General features: G+C 47.2%; 1 protein-coding gene across 1 annotated transcript; it reads right to left on the reverse strand.

Annotated features, from left to right (window-relative positions):
- Positions 1 to 286: 286 nt before the first annotated feature.
- Positions 287 to 16526, reverse strand: AWAT2 (acyl-CoA wax alcohol acyltransferase 2; the record flags this gene model as incomplete). The annotated part of the gene is given in 9 exon segments (XM_082682065.1): positions 287 to 342; positions 345 to 437; positions 655 to 702; positions 705 to 853; positions 1436 to 1610; positions 1831 to 2035; positions 2276 to 2346; positions 2712 to 2819; positions 16442 to 16526. Coding segments are annotated over 9 exon segments (990 nt in total).
- Between the last annotated feature and the right edge of the window lie 593 nt (positions 16527 to 17119).

A 17119-nucleotide genomic window follows, 5' to 3' on the forward strand; every position in this document is an offset into this window, starting at 1 on the left:
TTTTCCTCAGTGCTGATGCCGAGTGGGCATGTGTGAGGGAGCTTTCAGGACCCCTCTCCCCTAGGGCCTTCCCTGGCTTTGGGGCCGTCTCCTTGTAACCCCGAGGAAAAGGCAGAGAAGAGCTAGAAGGAGAGAAATAGAGGAAGAGGGATCCAGAAAACAGCCCAACAGGCACCCACACGCACGTACCTGTCACAGTGAGGACTGGCCAAATCAGGACTTTTGTCCTCCTGTTCACCTGTTTCACTCCTTCCAACCAGGCTGAGAGACCTCGGGGGGATGTCTGTCAAGTTAGCACCAGCTCCTGGGTCTCTGCGAAGCCAAACTTGGTCTTGTGCTGGCCAGTTTGTGCAGGGCATCGATATAGACCACATGGTATTTTACCACCGTCTCCTTGCTCGGGTTCTCAATCTTGGGCAGTGGTAGAGGCTTCCCAACTGCCAGGGGACACGGAGAAGGGAAAGGGAAAGCATCAGGATGGCTCACTCTTCAGAACAGGCCTCAGCCCTCGAGCCCGGGTTCTCCCCACGCTTCCCCCACCCCAGCGCTCATCCTGGCCAGTGACCTGCCTCTGGACATGGCCAGAGCCAAGGTTCAGCCTTGGAACTGTATCCTGTGTACCAGATGAGGCCGCCAGCACAAGGGCCAACTCACCAATGGTGGTTACAGGCCGAGCGTAGGGCAGAAGGCCCCAGGAGTTCCAATGAAGCCATGCCCGTAGAAAGCACAAGGGTAGATGTGTACCATACTCTGGAACCACTTTTGGAAGCGATTAACGAAGCCCCTGGGAGTGAAAATCTGCTTTATGTAGAGTTCTGTCTCCCCAAAGGCATAGGCAAGGATTAGAGCCACCCTGCAGAGGAAAAGCATGTTCTCTGATGGCCAGAAAGGTAGGGACCCTGCTGAAAGCCAGACACGCTGACCACTAGTGGTCCCTGGGTCTCCCTGTAAGCTGCTCAGCCCCTAACCCAGCTGGGCCCAGGTCCAGGCTAGGTGGGAGGGCCTCGTGGTCCACCCCAAGCTGCCTCTGGGGGCAAAGTAGCAGCAAGCTAAGGGAAGCGAGTCCCAGACCCTCCTGTAAACCCACAAGGTCTGAAACACTGGAAGCTAAGACCCAAGGACCATTTATTTGCGGTTTCTTCCCTTCAGCCCACACGGTAATTTTGGCTTTCTCTGAGATAGGGTTGCAGCCAGTCACCTTTCACAAAGGGACTGGTCCAGATGAGATGCTAGTCTGAGGCAGATCAGGTTCCAGTTGGCCTGCTGGCCTTTCTTCAGAAGCAGAAATGCCTCTAGAACGTGACCCAGGCTCTACTCCACCACGGAAGCGGCTTTCCCCCTCCCTCTTTATATATCATTTCCTCAAAACCTCTTCCTCCTTCCCCACTGGGCTTTTGGAACCCCTCTCCCCAGTCAGGACCAGAAGTGTCCTTACCCATGCCGAAGGGCCGTGCGTACAAAGCCGGTGAGGTTCTTCAAGACCAAGGTGGCAGATCCTGGCAGGCTGTATCTGCACTCAGCCAGGCCACTGACCACCACGATCAGCATGTTGCCTGTGCCTCTACGGGTAAGCAGGAAGTCCATGGAGGACTGGCTCACAGAGCAGGCCCCTGGTGGGCAGAAAAAAAACAAAAGATCATTGGTAATCTCCCAAACCTGCTAACTTTCCTCCCTACCTCTTCAAAGAGCCTCACATAAGGCAGCTGAACCTATGGTAGCTTTTCAGACCAGAGGGAATCAGAATTGGCCTTGTTCTCACCCATTCACCCAACACCTCTTTCTGGGGGAGCCATTTATTTCTTTGGCTTTACATCCTAGGAGCCAACTCACCTGTAGACATGACATATTCTCTGAGGAAAGGCCCCCAGAAAAAGGCCCCCAGTGTGAGGATATAAGGAGTGATGCCAGGAAAGATCTTGGAGAAACCTGACTTCTCTGTGGCAAAGTGGCCAAAGCATGAGTGGGACATGAGCCCGTGAGGATGGCAGGCGAGGATGTAGTTGAGGCTAGGGGAGAGATCGTGAGTCTTCAAAAGCTGTGGAGGAACGTGGAGTCAAGAGGGGTATAGCCAGGGAAGAGGACGCCTCTTCTGGCCAGAGACCTAGAAAGGAAAGGGCTGTCGTGTCTGGCTGGCCATGCGGGTAGGGTAATACACAGCTCCGGGGAGCGTCATCCCCATGGGCCTCGATGTGAATGATGCCCCACCCTGACCCAGCCACTGCCACTGGAGTCGGGGCTGGGCCTGGGGCCCAAGTGGAGATCTGCAGCTCCTCACCTTGAGTGGGAAGTAATCACAGTACTGTTTCCACAGGCACCAGTGCCTTACGCAGGTAAACCGGCAGCTACCTGAGAACACAGCCAGTGTAGCTGAGCTTGGGCCACCTCCGTTGTCTCCTTCAGAGCCCTTTAAGGCCTGCCTCAGGGTGCCCTCACCCCCTGCTGTTTCCTGCCCTCTTAAGTAACACCCAGGCTGGGAATGAACATCTGGGCCAGTTTAGGACAGGCCTAGCTCTCTCCTGTACTAGCCGCCCCTCCCCTAGCCTACTCCAGTTCCTATCTGGCCCTCGCTGGTGCCTTGAAAAGACCCCTTCCCTCACCTTCTCCAGCCCAGACAAGGTCAGGCTGAAGGGCTGCCCGGAATTGGCCACAGTATAAGAAGAGAAAGAAAGAGCATGTGGCGGGTGGCAACACAGCCCTCGCAGGGCCCTCACCTCGCTCAGGGATCTTCCAGTCAAAAGCCAGCCATGTGAGCAGCACAGTGACAGGCCAGTATGGTGTGAACACTACCAGGTAGAGACTGACAAGGATCACAGTGCTTACTGGAGGAAGCCCAGGCCAGAGTCAATGAATTGTGAACAGTCCCTCACACTTGCCCGCCCTCTGGGGCTCTGTCCACCCCAAGGTCACACACCCCCTCAGCCAGGCTCACGCGACACTCTTACCTCCTCACCCAGCACATGGCCTGCATGCCTGTGGCACCAGCATCCCCGCTCTGGCCTTGGGAACCTGTTTTAAGTCTAGAAGGCAAGGTGTTTTCCTCCTCCACTTTGCTCGATGCAGTTAGCCCTCTCTCCCCAGGACCTACTCCAGCACCACTCTGGGCTGCATTCAGTGACAGGGAGCCAGCAGTGGGTCACGCTGATTTGGCCACCAAAGGTTGGGAGTCCTGGAAAGACAGAGCCAGGAATAGTCTTCCTCCAACTCACATTTCCCTCTCCACATCTCTGCAAGGCATCAGTGGAGGGAACACCAGAGAAAGAGGATACCCAACTTCAGCCAGGTTTGGAGCACACGAGTTGGCAAACAAGAAATAAAGGAGAACCCACGCTGGGCTAGAATAAGGTATGGACCATGTTAAGCTCCAACAAGACAGGAACAATGTAGGTTAGAGTAGTTAGGACAGACTTCATGGAGATGAGTCACAGTGAGCCATGCTCAGGATTCTTACTGGACTCAGTTTTTAAAACAGCTGTGAATAAGACTGTGTGAGAGAAAGTGGGTCAAAAGAAAGTTTAGAAAAGACAGAAAATACTCCTAATTGAATGTGGCAGAATAAACACACGTTTTTATCGTGACTCCTTGCTGGAGCCTCATGAAAATTACCACAAGGATGTTTTAAAAGATAGAGATTCTGCAAGGAAAAGGAGAATCAGAGAGACGCTAACAGTGGGTGAGAGCTAGCAGCAAAATGTTTGCGTGCTGGACAGTGGACGGAAGAGGGATTAACTGAGAACCAGAAAGTTGAAATGTAATTACCTGCAAGGGGTATGAGCACAAGAGCAAGCCTGTTTCCGCTGGAGAATCTAGGAAAGACGCAGAATTTGGAACCACCAGATGTCACAAAAAGCAGATGTGGGGCACAGGGCTTGATTGAAAGTCTATCAAAGAAGTAGTTAAAACCCAAGACCCCTTTCCCTCCGCTACACAGCTGGGTGATGGGAGGATAGTTCTCTGAAAAAATGAACCAAAGAGACACTAAACTCAGATACTTACACTGGACACAGCTAAGATATTCTATATGCAGCCAAATTATTAATCAAGTATGAAGGGAGAATAAAGACAATCTCAGACATATAGTCTCAGAGAGTTTGTCTCCCACGTTCCTTTCTCAGGAAACAGCTGGAGGATGTGCTCACCATAATGAGGGAGTATAAAGCAAAATAGGATGGTATGGGATTCAGGTAAAGAAATCCAACAAAAGATGGAAGTGAGCAGGACCAGGACTAAGGTGAGGAGAGCAAGGCACCTAGGGCACAAAATTCAAGGAGACATTCACTCTCAGGGTCAGGCAAGCACTGATCCAACACTTGTACAACCCTGAGAATGAATACCTTCTTAGATTGTGTACCCAAGGTGCCTCACGGGCCCTGGAGGTGACAGCGGTGCATGAGATCGGACTGTAACAGGAGGATGCTGGGCTCCAGCAGCGAGGTCCTCAAGGAAATTTTAAAAACGGTGGGGGTGGAGGAGACGAGACTTCTAGATTCCTGATGTGTTTGTGGAGAGTTTGGGTATGAATTAGTGACAACTGATAGATATCTAAGAGATAACTAAAGAAATTTAAAATGAAGCAATTATCCCAATCAAAAGATGTACAGAAGACCTAAATAGACATTTCTCCAAAGAAGACATACAGATGGCCAAAAAGCACATGAAAAGATGCTCAAGTCCGCTAATTATTAGAGAAATGCAAATCAAAGCTACAATGAGATATCACCTCCCACCACTCAGAAGGGCCATCATCAAAATATATACAAACAATAAATGCTGGACAGGGTGTGGAGAAAATGAACCCCCCTACCCTGCTGGTGGGAAAGTAAATTCGTACAACCACTATGTACCAATTTACAGTACAGAGACTGTACAGTACAGTACATAGGACAGTATGGAGAACAGTATGGAGACTACTTAAAAAACTAAAAATAGAACTGCCATTTGATCCAGTAATCCTACTCCTGGGCATATATGCAGAGAAAAACATGGTCTGAAAGGATACATGCACCCCAATGTTCATTGCAGCTCTATTTACAATAGCCAAGACATGGAAGCAACCTAAATGTCCATCGACAGAGGAATGGATAAAGAAGATGTGTAGTACATATGTACAATGGAATATTACTCAGCCATAAAAAGGAACAAAGTTGGGACTTGACTTTTTCAAGAAATAAAGGGACGCATGGGTTTGTTCCATGTATCTTTCAGGTTTTGCTTGAACCCAGACAGAGTTGGGGACATCTTGGGAGGCAGTGTGGCCTCAGGAGGGGTGCCCTGTGGTGACACAAATCCTGGATCTGCCCCTTAGCATGAGTGTGACCACAGACAAGCCGTTGAGCTTCACCAGCCAAGTGGGGATAAGCTTCCACCTTATCTTTCTCACAGACTACGTGCGAGGGTCTTCTCTCAAGGCCATTAGGGTCCAAATGGATACAATTCCATTGCAGACTCTTAGGGTGAAGAGCTGGGAAGGCTCTGAAGGACAAACCCTGCAACTGTCACCTCCTGGGAGCCCAGGCCCAGCGGTCTTCTGCCTGCTCCAGGTTACCTCTCCATACAGCCCAAAGTCAAGTTCTATTGAAGAGGCCTCGGGGACACTTCTCCGTCCTCACCCCTCTTTCAGCCACTCTCCTTCTCTGCTCCATCTGCCCCTCGTCCAACTCACACATACACCTGAACCCTCAGTCTCGCCTCCTCTCTTTCTCTCTCCCACATCTTCTGATCATCAAGTCCTTCTAATTCTACTCCAATTTCTTGAATCTCTGCTCTTCTCCCCTTCACAATTACTTCTGAGCTGGCTGAAATCACCACAATCTCTGACCTGAACTAGAGCGACAGCCTCATCCTATAATCAGTTTGTGGGACGAGGGGAAGATGGCGGAAGAGTAAGGAGATCACCTTCCTCCCCACAAATACATCAGAAATACATCTACATGTGGAAAAGCTCCTACAGAACACCCACTGAATGCTGGCAGAAGACCTCAGACCGCGCAAAAGGCAAGAAACTCCCCAGGTACCTGGGTAGGGCAAAAGAAAAAAGAATAAACAGAGACAAAAGATAGGGATGGGACCTGCACCAGTGGGAGGGAGCTGTGAAGGAGGAAAGGTTCCCACACACTACGAAGTCCCTTCGCGGGCGGAGACTGAGGGTGGCGGAGGGGGAAAGGTTCAGGGCGGAGGAGAGCACAACAACAGGGGTGCAGAGGCCAAGGCAGAGAGATTCCCGCACAGAGGATCGGTGCCGACCAGCACTCACCAGCCCGAGAGGCTTGTCTGCTCACCCGGTGGGGCGGGCGGGGGCTGGGAGCTGAGGCTCGGGCTTCGGAGGTCGGATCCCAGGGAAAGGACTGAGGTTGGCTATGTGAACACAGCCTGAAGGGGGCTAGTGCACCACAGGTAGCCGGGAGGGAGTCCAGGAAAATGTCTGGAGCTGCTGAAGAGGCAAGAGACTTTTTCTTCCCTCTGTTTCCTGGTGCGTGAGGAGAGGGGATTAAGAATGCTGCTTAAAGGAGTTCCAGAGATGGGCGCGAGCCGCGGCTAAAAGCGCGGACCCCAGAGACAGGCATGAGACGCTAAGGCTGCTGCTGCTGCCACCAAGAAGCCTGTGTGCGAGCACAGGTCACTCTCCACACTCACCTTCTGGGGAGCCTGTGCAGCCCGCCACTGCCACGGTCCTGGGATCCAGGGACAACTTCCCCGGGAGAACGCACGGCGCACCTCAGGCTAGTGCAACGTCACGCCGGCCTCTGCCACCGCAGGCCCACCCCGCACTCCATGCCCCTCCCTCCCTGAGGCCTGAGTGAGCCAGAGCCCCTGAATCAGCGGCTGCTTTAACCCCGTCCTGTCTGAGCGAAAAACAGACGCCCTCCGACGACCTACACGCAGAGGCAGGGCCAAATCCAAAGCTGAGCCCCGGGAGCTATGACAACAAAGAAGAGAAAGGGAAATCTCTCCCAAAAGCCTCAGAAACAGCGGACTAAAGCTCCACAATCAACTTGATGTACCCTGCATCTGTGGAATATATGAATAGACAACGAATCATCCCAAATTGAAGAGGTGGACTTTGAGAGCAAGATTTATTATTTTTTCCCTTTTCCTCTTTTTGTGAGTGTGTTAGTGCATGCTTCTGTGTGAGATTTTGTCTGTATAGCTTTGCTCTCACCATTTGTCCTAGGGTTCTATCCATCCGTTTTCTTTTTTTCTTTCTTTCTTTTTTAAAAAATTTTTGTTTTCTTAATAATTATTTTTTATTTTAATAACTTTATTTTATTTTATCTTCTTTCTTTCTTTCTTTCCTTCCCTTCCTCCTTCCTTCCTTCCTCCCTCCCTCCTTCTTTCTTTCTTTCTTTCTTTCTTTCTTCCTCTCTTTCTTCCTTTCCTCCTCTCTTTCTTTCTTCCTTTCTACTTTTTCTCCCTTTTATTCTGAGCTGTGTGGATGAAAGGCTCTTGGTGTTGTAGCCAGGAGTCAGTGCTGTGCCTCTGAGGTGGGAGAGCCAACTTCTGGAAACAGGTCCACAAGAGACCTCCCAGCTCCACATAATATCAAATGGCGAAAATCTCCCAGAGATCTCCACCTCAACACCAGCACCCAGCTTCACTCAACGAAGAGCAAGCTACAGTGCTGGACACCCTATACCAAACAACTAGCAAGACAGGAATACAACACCACCCATTAGCAGAGAGGCTGCCTAAAATCATAAGTCCACAGACACCCCAAAACACACCATCAGATGTGGACCTGCCCACCGGAAAGACAAGATCCAGCCTCATCCACCAGAACACAGGCACTAGTCCCCTCCACCAGGAAGCCTACACAACCCACTGAACCAACTTTAGCCACTAGGGACACATACCAAAAACAACGGGAACTACGAACCTGCAGCCTACCAAAAGGAGACCCCAAACACAGTAAGATAAGCAAAATGAAAAGACAGAAAAACACACAGCAGGTGAAGGAGCAAGATAAAAACCCACCAGACGTAAAAAATGAAGAGGAAATAGGCAGTCTACCTGAAAAAGAATTCAGAATAATGATAGTAAAGATGTGCCAAAATCTTGGAAATAGAATAGACAAAATGCAAGAATCATTTAACAAGGACCTAGAAGAACTAAAGATGAAACAAGCAATGATGAACAACACAATAAATGAAATTAAAAATACTCTAGATGGGATCAATACCAGAATAACTGAGGCAGAAAAACGGATAAGTGACCTGGAAGATAAAATAGTGGAAATAACTACTGCAGAGCAGAAAAAAGAAAGAAAAGAACTGAGGACAGTCTCAGAGACTTCTGGGACAACATTAAATGCACCAACATTCGAATTATAGGGGTCCTAGAAGAAGAAGAGAAAAAGAAAGGGACTGAGAAAATATTTGAAGAGATTATAGTTGAAAACTTCCCTAATATGGGGAAGGAAATAGTTAATCAAGTCCAGGAAACACAGAGTCCCATACAGGATAAATCCAAGGAGAAATACGCCAAGAGACACATATTAATCAAACTGTCAAAAATTAAATACAAAGAAAACAGATTAAAAGCAGCAAGGGAAAAACAACAAATAACACACAAGGGAATCCCCATAAGGTTAACAGCTGATCTTTCAGCAGAAACTCTGCAAGCCAGAAGGGACTGGCAAGACATATGTAAAGTGATGAAGGAGAAAAACCTGCAACCAAGATTACTCTACCCAGCAAGGATCTCATTCAGTTTGATGGAGAAATTAAAACCTTTACAGACAAGCAAAAGCTGAGAGAGTTCAGCACCACCAAACAAGCTTTAAAACAAATGCTAAAGGAACTGCTCTAGGCAGGAAACACAAGAGAAGGAAAAGACCTACAATAACAAACCCAAAACAATTAAGAAAATGAGAATAGGAACATACATATCGATAATTACCTTAAATGTAAATGGACTAAATGCTTCCGGCAATAGACACAGGTTGGCTGAACGGATACAAAACCAAGACCCATATATATGTTGTCTACAAGAAACCCACTTCAGAACTAGAGACACATATAGACTGAAAGTAAGGGGATGGAAAAAGATATTCCATGCAAATGGAAACCAAAGGAAAGCTGGAGTAGCAATTCTCATATCAGACAAAAGAGACTTTAAAATAAAGACTATTAGAAGAGACAAAGAAGGACACTACATAATGATCAAGGGACCAATCCAAGAAGAAGATATAACAATTGTAAGTATTTATGCACCCAAAATAGGAGCACCTCAATACATAAGGCAAATGCTAACAGCCATAAAAGGGGGAAATCAACAGTAACACATTCATAGCCCCACTTTCACCAATGGACAGATCATGCAAAATGAAAATAAATAAGGAAACACAAGCTTTAAATGATACATTAAACAAGATGGACTTAATTGATATTTATAGGACACTCCATCCAAAAACAACAGAATACACTTTTTTTTCAAGTGCCCATGGAACATTCTCCAGGATATATCATATCTTGGGTCACAAATCAAGCCTTGGTAAATTGAAGAAAATTGAAATTGTATCAGGTACCTTTTCTGACCACAACGCTATGAGACTAGATATCAATTACAGGAAAAGATCTGTAAAAAATACAAACACATGGAGGCTAAACAATACACTACTTAATAAGGAAGTGATCACTGAAGAAATCAAAGGGGAAATAAAAAATACCTAGAAACAAATGACAAGGGAGACACGACGACCCAAAACCTATGGGATGCAGCAAAAGCAGTTCTAAGAGGGAAGTTTATAGCAATACAATCCCACCTTAAGAAACAGGAAACATCTCGAATAAACAACCTAACCTTGCACCTAAAGGAATTAGAGAAAGAAGAACAAAAAAACCCAAAGTTAGCAGAAGAAAAGAAATCATAAAGATCAGATCAGAAATAAATGAAAAAGAAATGAAGGAAATGATAGCAAAGATTAATAAAACTAAAAGCTAGTTCTTTGAGAAGATAAACAAAATTGATAAACCATTAGCCAGACTCATCAAGAAAAAAAGGGATAAGACCCAAATCAATAGAATTAGAAATGAAAAAGAAGTAACAACTGACACTGCAGAAATACAAAAGATCATGAGAGATTACTACAAGCGACTCCATGCCAATAAAATGGACAACCTGGAAGAAATGAACAAATTCTTCAAAATGCACAACCTGCCAAGACTGAACCAGGAAGGAATAGAAAATATGAACAGACCAATCACAAGCACTGAAAATGAAACTGTGATTAAAAATCTTCCAACAAACAAAAGCTCAGGACCAGATGGCTTCACAGGCGAATTCTATCAAACATTTAGAGAAGTGCTAACACGTATCCTTCTCAAACTCTTCCAAAATATAGCAGAGGGAGGAACACTCGCAAACTCATTCTACGAGGCCACCATCACCCTGATAACAAAACCAGACAAGGATGTCACAAGGAAAGAAAACTACAGGCCAATAACACTGATGAACATAGATGCAAAAATCCTCAACAAAATACTAGCAAACAGAATCCAACAGCACATTAAAAGGATCATACACCATGATCAAGTGGTGTTTATTCCAGGAATGCAAGGATTCTTCAATATACGCAAATCAATCAACGTGATCCACCATATTAACAAATTGGAGGAGAAAAACCATATGATCATCTCAATAGATGCAGAAAAAGCTTTTGAAAAAATTCAACACCCATTTATGATAGAAACCCTGCAGAAAGTAGGCATAGAGGAAACTTTCCTCAACATAATAAAGGACATATATGACAAACCCACAGCCAACATCGTCCTCAATGGTGAAAAACTGAAAGCATTTCCACTAAGATCAGGAACAAGACAAGGTTGCCCACTCTCACCACTATTATTCAACATAGTTTTGGAAGTTTTAGCTACAACAATCAGAGAAGAAAAATAAATAAAATGAATCCAAATCGGATAAGAAGAAGTAAAGCTGTCACTCTTTGCAGGTGACATGATCCTATACATAGAGAATCCTAAAGATGCTACCAGAAAACTACTAGAGCTAATCAATGAATTTGGTAAAGTAGCAGGATACAAAATTAATGCACAGAAATATCTGGCATTCCTATACACTAATGATGAAGAATCTGAAAGTGAAATCAAGAAAGCACTCCCATTTACCATTGCAACAAAAAGAATAAAATATCTAGGAATAAACCTACCTAAGGAGACAAAAGACCTGTATGCAGAAAATTATAAGACACTGATGAAAGAAATTAAAGATGATACAAATAGGTGGAGAGATATACCATGTTCTTGGATTGGAAGAATCAACATTGTGAAAATGACTCTACTACCCAAAGCAATCTACAGATTCTATGCAATCCCTATCAAACTACCACTGGCATTTTTCACAGAACTAGAACAAAAAATTTCACAATTTGTATGGAAACACAAAAGACCCCGAATAGCCAAAGCAATCTTGAGAACGAAAAATGGAGCTGGAGGAATCAGGCTTCCTGACTTCAGACTATACTACAAAGCTACAGTAATCAAGGCAGTATGGTACTGGCACAAAAACAGAAAGATAGATCAATGGAACAGGATAGAAAGCCCAGAGATAAACCCATGCACATATGGTCACCTTATCTTTGATAAAGGAGGCAGGAATGTACAGTTGAGAAAGGACAGCCCTCTTCAATAAGTGTTGCTGGGAAAACTGGACAGGTATATGTAAAAGTACGAGATTAGATCACTCCCTAACACCATACACAAAAATAAGCTCAAAATGGATTAACGACCTAAATGTAAGGGCAGAAACTTTCAAACTCTTAGAGGAAAACATAGGCAGAACACTCTATGACATAAATCACAGCAAGATCCTTTTTGACCCACCTCCTAGAGAAATGGAAATAAAAACAAAAATAAATAATTGGGACCTAATGAAACTTCGAAACTTTTGCACAGCAAAGAAACCATAAACAAGACCAAAAGACAGCCCTCAGAATGGGAGAAAATATTTTCAAATGAAGCAACTGACAAAGGATTAATCTCCAAAATTTATAAGCAACTCATGCAGCTCAATAACAAAAAAACAAACAACTCAATCCAAAAATGGGCAGAAGACCTAAACAGACATTTCTCCAAGGAAAATATACAGACTGCCAACAAACACATGAAAGAATGCTCAACATCATTAATCATTAGAGAAATGTGAATCAAAACTACAATGAGGGGCTTCCCTGGTGGCGCAGTGGTTGAGAATCCGCCTGCCAATGCAGGGGACATGGGTTCGTGCCCCGGTCCGGAAAGATCCCACATGCCGTGGAGCGGCTGGGCCGCTGAGCCTGCGCGTCCGGAGCCTGTGCTCTGCAATGGGAGAGGCCACAACAGTGAGAGGCCCGCGTACCGCAAAAAAAAAAAAAAAAAAAAACTACAATGAGATATCATCTCACACCAGTCAGAATGGCCATCATCAAAAAATCTAGAAACAATAAATGCTGGAGAGGGTGTGGAGAAAAGGCAACACTCTTGCACTGCTGGTGGGAATGTGAATTGGTACAGCCACTATGGAGAACAGTATGGAGGTTCCTTTAAAAACTGCAAATAGAACTACCATATAACCCAGCAATCCCACTACTGGGCATATACCCTGAGAAAACCATAATTCAAAAAGAGTCATGTACCAAAATGTTCATTGCAGCTCTATTTACAATAGCCCGGAGATGGAAACAACCTAAGTGTACATCATCGGTTGAATGGATAAAGAAGATGTGGCACATATATACAATGGAATATTACTCAGCCATAAATAGAAACGAAATTGAGCTATTTGTAATGAGGTGGATGGACCTAGAGTCTGTCATACAGAGTGAAGTAAGACGGAAAGAGATGGACAAATACCGTATGCTAACACATATATATGGAATTTAAGAAAAAAAATATCATGAGGAGCCTAGGGGTAAGACAGAAATAAAGACACAGACCTACTAGGGAATGGACTTGGGGATATGGGGAGGGGGAGGGGTGGGCTGTGACAGGGCGAGAGAGAGGCATGGACATGTATACACTACCGGACGTGAAGTTGATGGCTGGTGGGAGGCAGCCGCGTGGCACAGGGAGATCAGCTCAGTGCTTTCTGACCGCCTGGAGGGTTGGGATGGGGAGGGTGGGAAGGAGGGAGACACAGGAGGGAGGAGATATGGGAACGTGTGTTTATGTATAGCTGATTCACTTTGTTGTGGAGCAGAAGCTAGCACACCATTGTAGAGCAATTATACTCCAATAAAGATGTAAAAAAATAAATTAATTAAAAAAAATCAGTTTGCTACCCAGAAATAACTGTAGTGATCTCTCAAAAACACCAATCTGATGCTGTTGCCCTGTGCCCAACCCAGTTATGGTTCCACATGGAAAAAGTCCAAACACTTTTCCATGGTTGACAATGGCCTACACAATCTGTCCCCTGCCTCTTTTGCCAGTCTCCTCTGTCTTCTCTCTCCCATTCATTCATTCACTATGTATTGAGCGTCAGTTCTGTGCCTCTTACCCCCTCATCCCACTTAACCACTGGCTACTTCTTGAATGCTTTACGCTCTCCCCTCATCCCAGCCTTGTCAGCTGTTGCCCGGTCTCTGCCCTGAACACTCTTCCTTCTTCATTTATTTCTTATTTGTCCTCTAAGAGTCAACTGAAATTTAGTAGAAAAATGGACAAAGGTCATGAATGGGCCCTTAACAGAAAAAGAAATACTAATTGCTGATAAATACATGAAAAGATCTCAACCTCATAATTAATGAGGTTCAGAATAAGGCTCATTGTTGTTTACACCTGCCGTTCTGCTGGTGGCAGAAAGGAGTGTGCATGAGGCCTCTGTTCCCTTTCCTGCCAACTTGGTGGTCATCTCTGAAGCTGCATTTTGCAGCCTCACAATTTGGCGGGGCCTCCATCAGCCTGAACATTTGTGTCCACAGAGAGCAGAGATTCCCACCAACCTGTGTTGGATGTTTAACATGAGCAGAAATAAGCATTTGTTGAGTTAAGCCGCTGAGATCTCCACATTACTTGGTTACCACAGCGTACACGGGCCAGCCCAATTAATACACTCTCACACGCCCTTTTTACAAATGAAGAAAACAAGACTCAGAGAAAATCAATAACCTGCTAAAGGAACACAGATAGTAAGGAGTAGAGCTGGAATTTGAACACAGGCAGTCTGGCTCAAAGTCTGTGTTGGGGTTTTTTGTTTGTTTTTTTTTGTGGTACACGGGCCTCTCACTGTTGTGGCCTCTCCCATTGCGGAGCACAGGCTCCGGACGCGCAGGCTCAGCGGCCATGGCTCACGGGCCCAGCCGCTCCACGGCATGTGGGATCTTCCTGGACCGGGGCACGAACCCGTGTCCCTTGCATCGGCAGGCGGACTCTCAACCACTGCGCCACCAGGGAAGCCCAAGACTGTGTTTTTAACATCCATATTTTTCTGCCCCTTGGCTATATGTGTATGTGCATGCACACGCATGCATGTGGTGAAATATATATATTTTTATATCCATAATCTCTGGCTACATACACACAAACTATTAACAGTGGTTACCTCTGAGGAGCAACATTCTGGACAAGACTGAGGAAGGGGAACTACCAGTCTAAAGGCTCCAGGCCCCGATGTGGGCCTGGCCTGGGCTGGCCGTCCATAATGGTCATACTTCTCTCTCAACGCAGTGTCAGGTCCTAGGCCTTGGGGACTCTTCTCTCTCATGGGAACATGGTGGCAGTGAGGGGAGGCAGTGGTAATGAGGCAAGTCTGTGGAGATAGGACAAGAGCTCAAGAAAGGGAACTCAGCTCTCACTGAGGAGAGGGCCCCAAGGCCTGGGCTGCATGGAGGGAGAGAGCAGAGGCCCGGCTGGGGCCCTGGTCCTCAGCAAGAGGCCATTCGGAGCTGACCTTTTTCCCCTTTCAGTCGAGAATGTTTACATACGCAGAAGGCCTGGCTTCCTCATTCCTCTCTGGCCTAACATGTACTCTAGGGCCACGTCCACACCCAGCCTCCCAGTCAGCAGTAAGTAAGGAGATGCAGGAGCTAGGGACAGGAGCTCATAGGCCAGAATCAGGCCCCTTGTGGATTCAGCTCCCAGGCCAGCTCTTCCACTTGCTAACTATGCAGTCTTGGATGGCCCACTTGTACTGCATGTACCTCAACTTCCTCATCTGTACAATGGAGATGATTAGGCATGTCAGGTGCTTAGAAGAGTATCTGGCATGAAAAAAAAAGTGCAGTCGATGTTAGCTAATACTATATGAGTGCAAGCTATCATTATGTGTGTGTGTAGCTATTAGTGTGTATTATTATGCCTAACAATAGCTTCTACCTCATAAGGTTGGCAGCAGGCTAAAATGAAACCATAGGTATGCAAATGCCTGGCACAAAGTAAGTAGCTGGTACATATGAATTCCTTTCTCCTGGTCTCTTCCAGCTCTGATTGCCCATAATTCCTAGGTTAACACTGATCTTTTTAGCATTCAGGCATCCTGATACCCACCCCAGGCAGGCATCTGAGCCCCCCAATCCCTGTTCTCCAGCTCACTCTCCCTATTGACTGGTAAGTCTCAGGCTCCCAGGGCCCACCTGCATTCTTCCTTCCCAGATAGCTTCCAAGGTCATTTAGGTCATGACCCTGCCTCCAGACAAGTACTCACCTAAACCACTTAAAAAATGAGAAGTTTGGGCTTCCCTGGTGGCGCAGTGGTTGAGAGTCTGCCTGCTGATGCAGGGGACACAGGTTCGTGCCCCAGTCCGGGAAGATCCCACATGCCGCAGAGCGGCTAGGCCCGTGAGCCATGGCCGCTGAGCCTGCGCGTCCGGAGCCTGTGCTCCACAACGGGAGAGGCCACAACAGTCAAAGGCCCGCGTACCAAAAAAAAAGAGAGAATTTTGTTCCAGGCCCCCCTCCCATAGGGATGGTTTGCTTCAGCACGTACAGTACCATAGCCAGCATCTAAAGAACTTTCACAAAATATTTGTGGTGTGGATAGAAGGGGAAAACGGATGGATAAATGGATGAATTCTTTTGGACAAGAGGTTTTCAGAGCTCCCTCTGCCACCAGGACAACTGTCTCACACCGATGGTCTGCTCAGGTCCCCAAGGTTGCAGCTAAGCCCATTTCCTTGGCAAGCCTCAGTGGACCTGCTCCCCATCTCCCCCAGACATGCCTTCCAGGCCCCACTGATGACCCAGGAGGGCTCACTACACACACCGGCCACAGGGCTGGCTCACACACACGTGCACACACATTCCTGCACAGGCAGGCACCCATACCCATGTGCGCACTCACAGATTCCACGTGGACCATGCCCAAGTGCGTCAGGCTAGAGGCCCGGGTGGCCAACTGTCCTGCTTTGCCTGAGATAACGCAGATTTCAGCATCGAGAGTCCCGCTAAACCCTATAAGCTCTCAGTCCCAGGCAAACCAGGACTTTTGGTCACCCTGCCAAAGGCCGAAGACTCACCGATAACCAAGGCACTGAGGGCCCACTGGAAAAGAGCAAAGACCTCCAGGGCGGTCTTGAGGTCCTTCTTGGAGGGCAAGAGCATTACGGCCAGGGTCCCAGTGGCTCCCCGTAAGTGCAGTTAGGCTGGCCAGTCCCACGTGCTCAGGGGCTGGTGGGGTTTCCTCCCTTTGTGCTTTCTTCTTCAGCCCCTGCCTAGTCTCCACCCCTGTCTAGTCTCCACCCCCTGCCTAGTCTCCACCCCCTGCCTAGTCTCCACCCCCTGCCTAGTCTCCACCCCCTAACCTGCCCTCCCCCCACCACAGGACCACAGGACTACACTCTGCGGCTGCTTGTCCAGTTCCTTCCAACCGTCTACCCACCTGCACTTTACCCACTTGGGCATGGCCCAGGCTATGATTGTGACACCCTCTTGCACACTTGTGCAGAGAAGTGTAGATGGAGCTCTGGTGTGGGAAGTGAGTGGAGGTGAGGATGGGGCTGCTGAGAGGCCTCCAGAGCCAGTGTGGATGAGGGGAGAGGGGGCAGGGAGGAGCCCAGGGCACACATGGCACCCCGAGTCTACATTTCGGTTTATGAGGCCCAGCTGTCTATGGTCTTTCGGTGACAATGTGATTGGGGAGGAGGAGGTCACAGGTGGGGTGTGCCTGGCAGGTGCGGAGGAGCAGAAGCCTGGAG

Source organism: Grampus griseus, assembly GCF_964374135.1.
Source record: "Grampus griseus genome assembly, chromosome: X".
NCBI classification, from domain to species: Eukaryota; Metazoa; Chordata; class Mammalia; order Artiodactyla; family Delphinidae; genus Grampus; species Grampus griseus.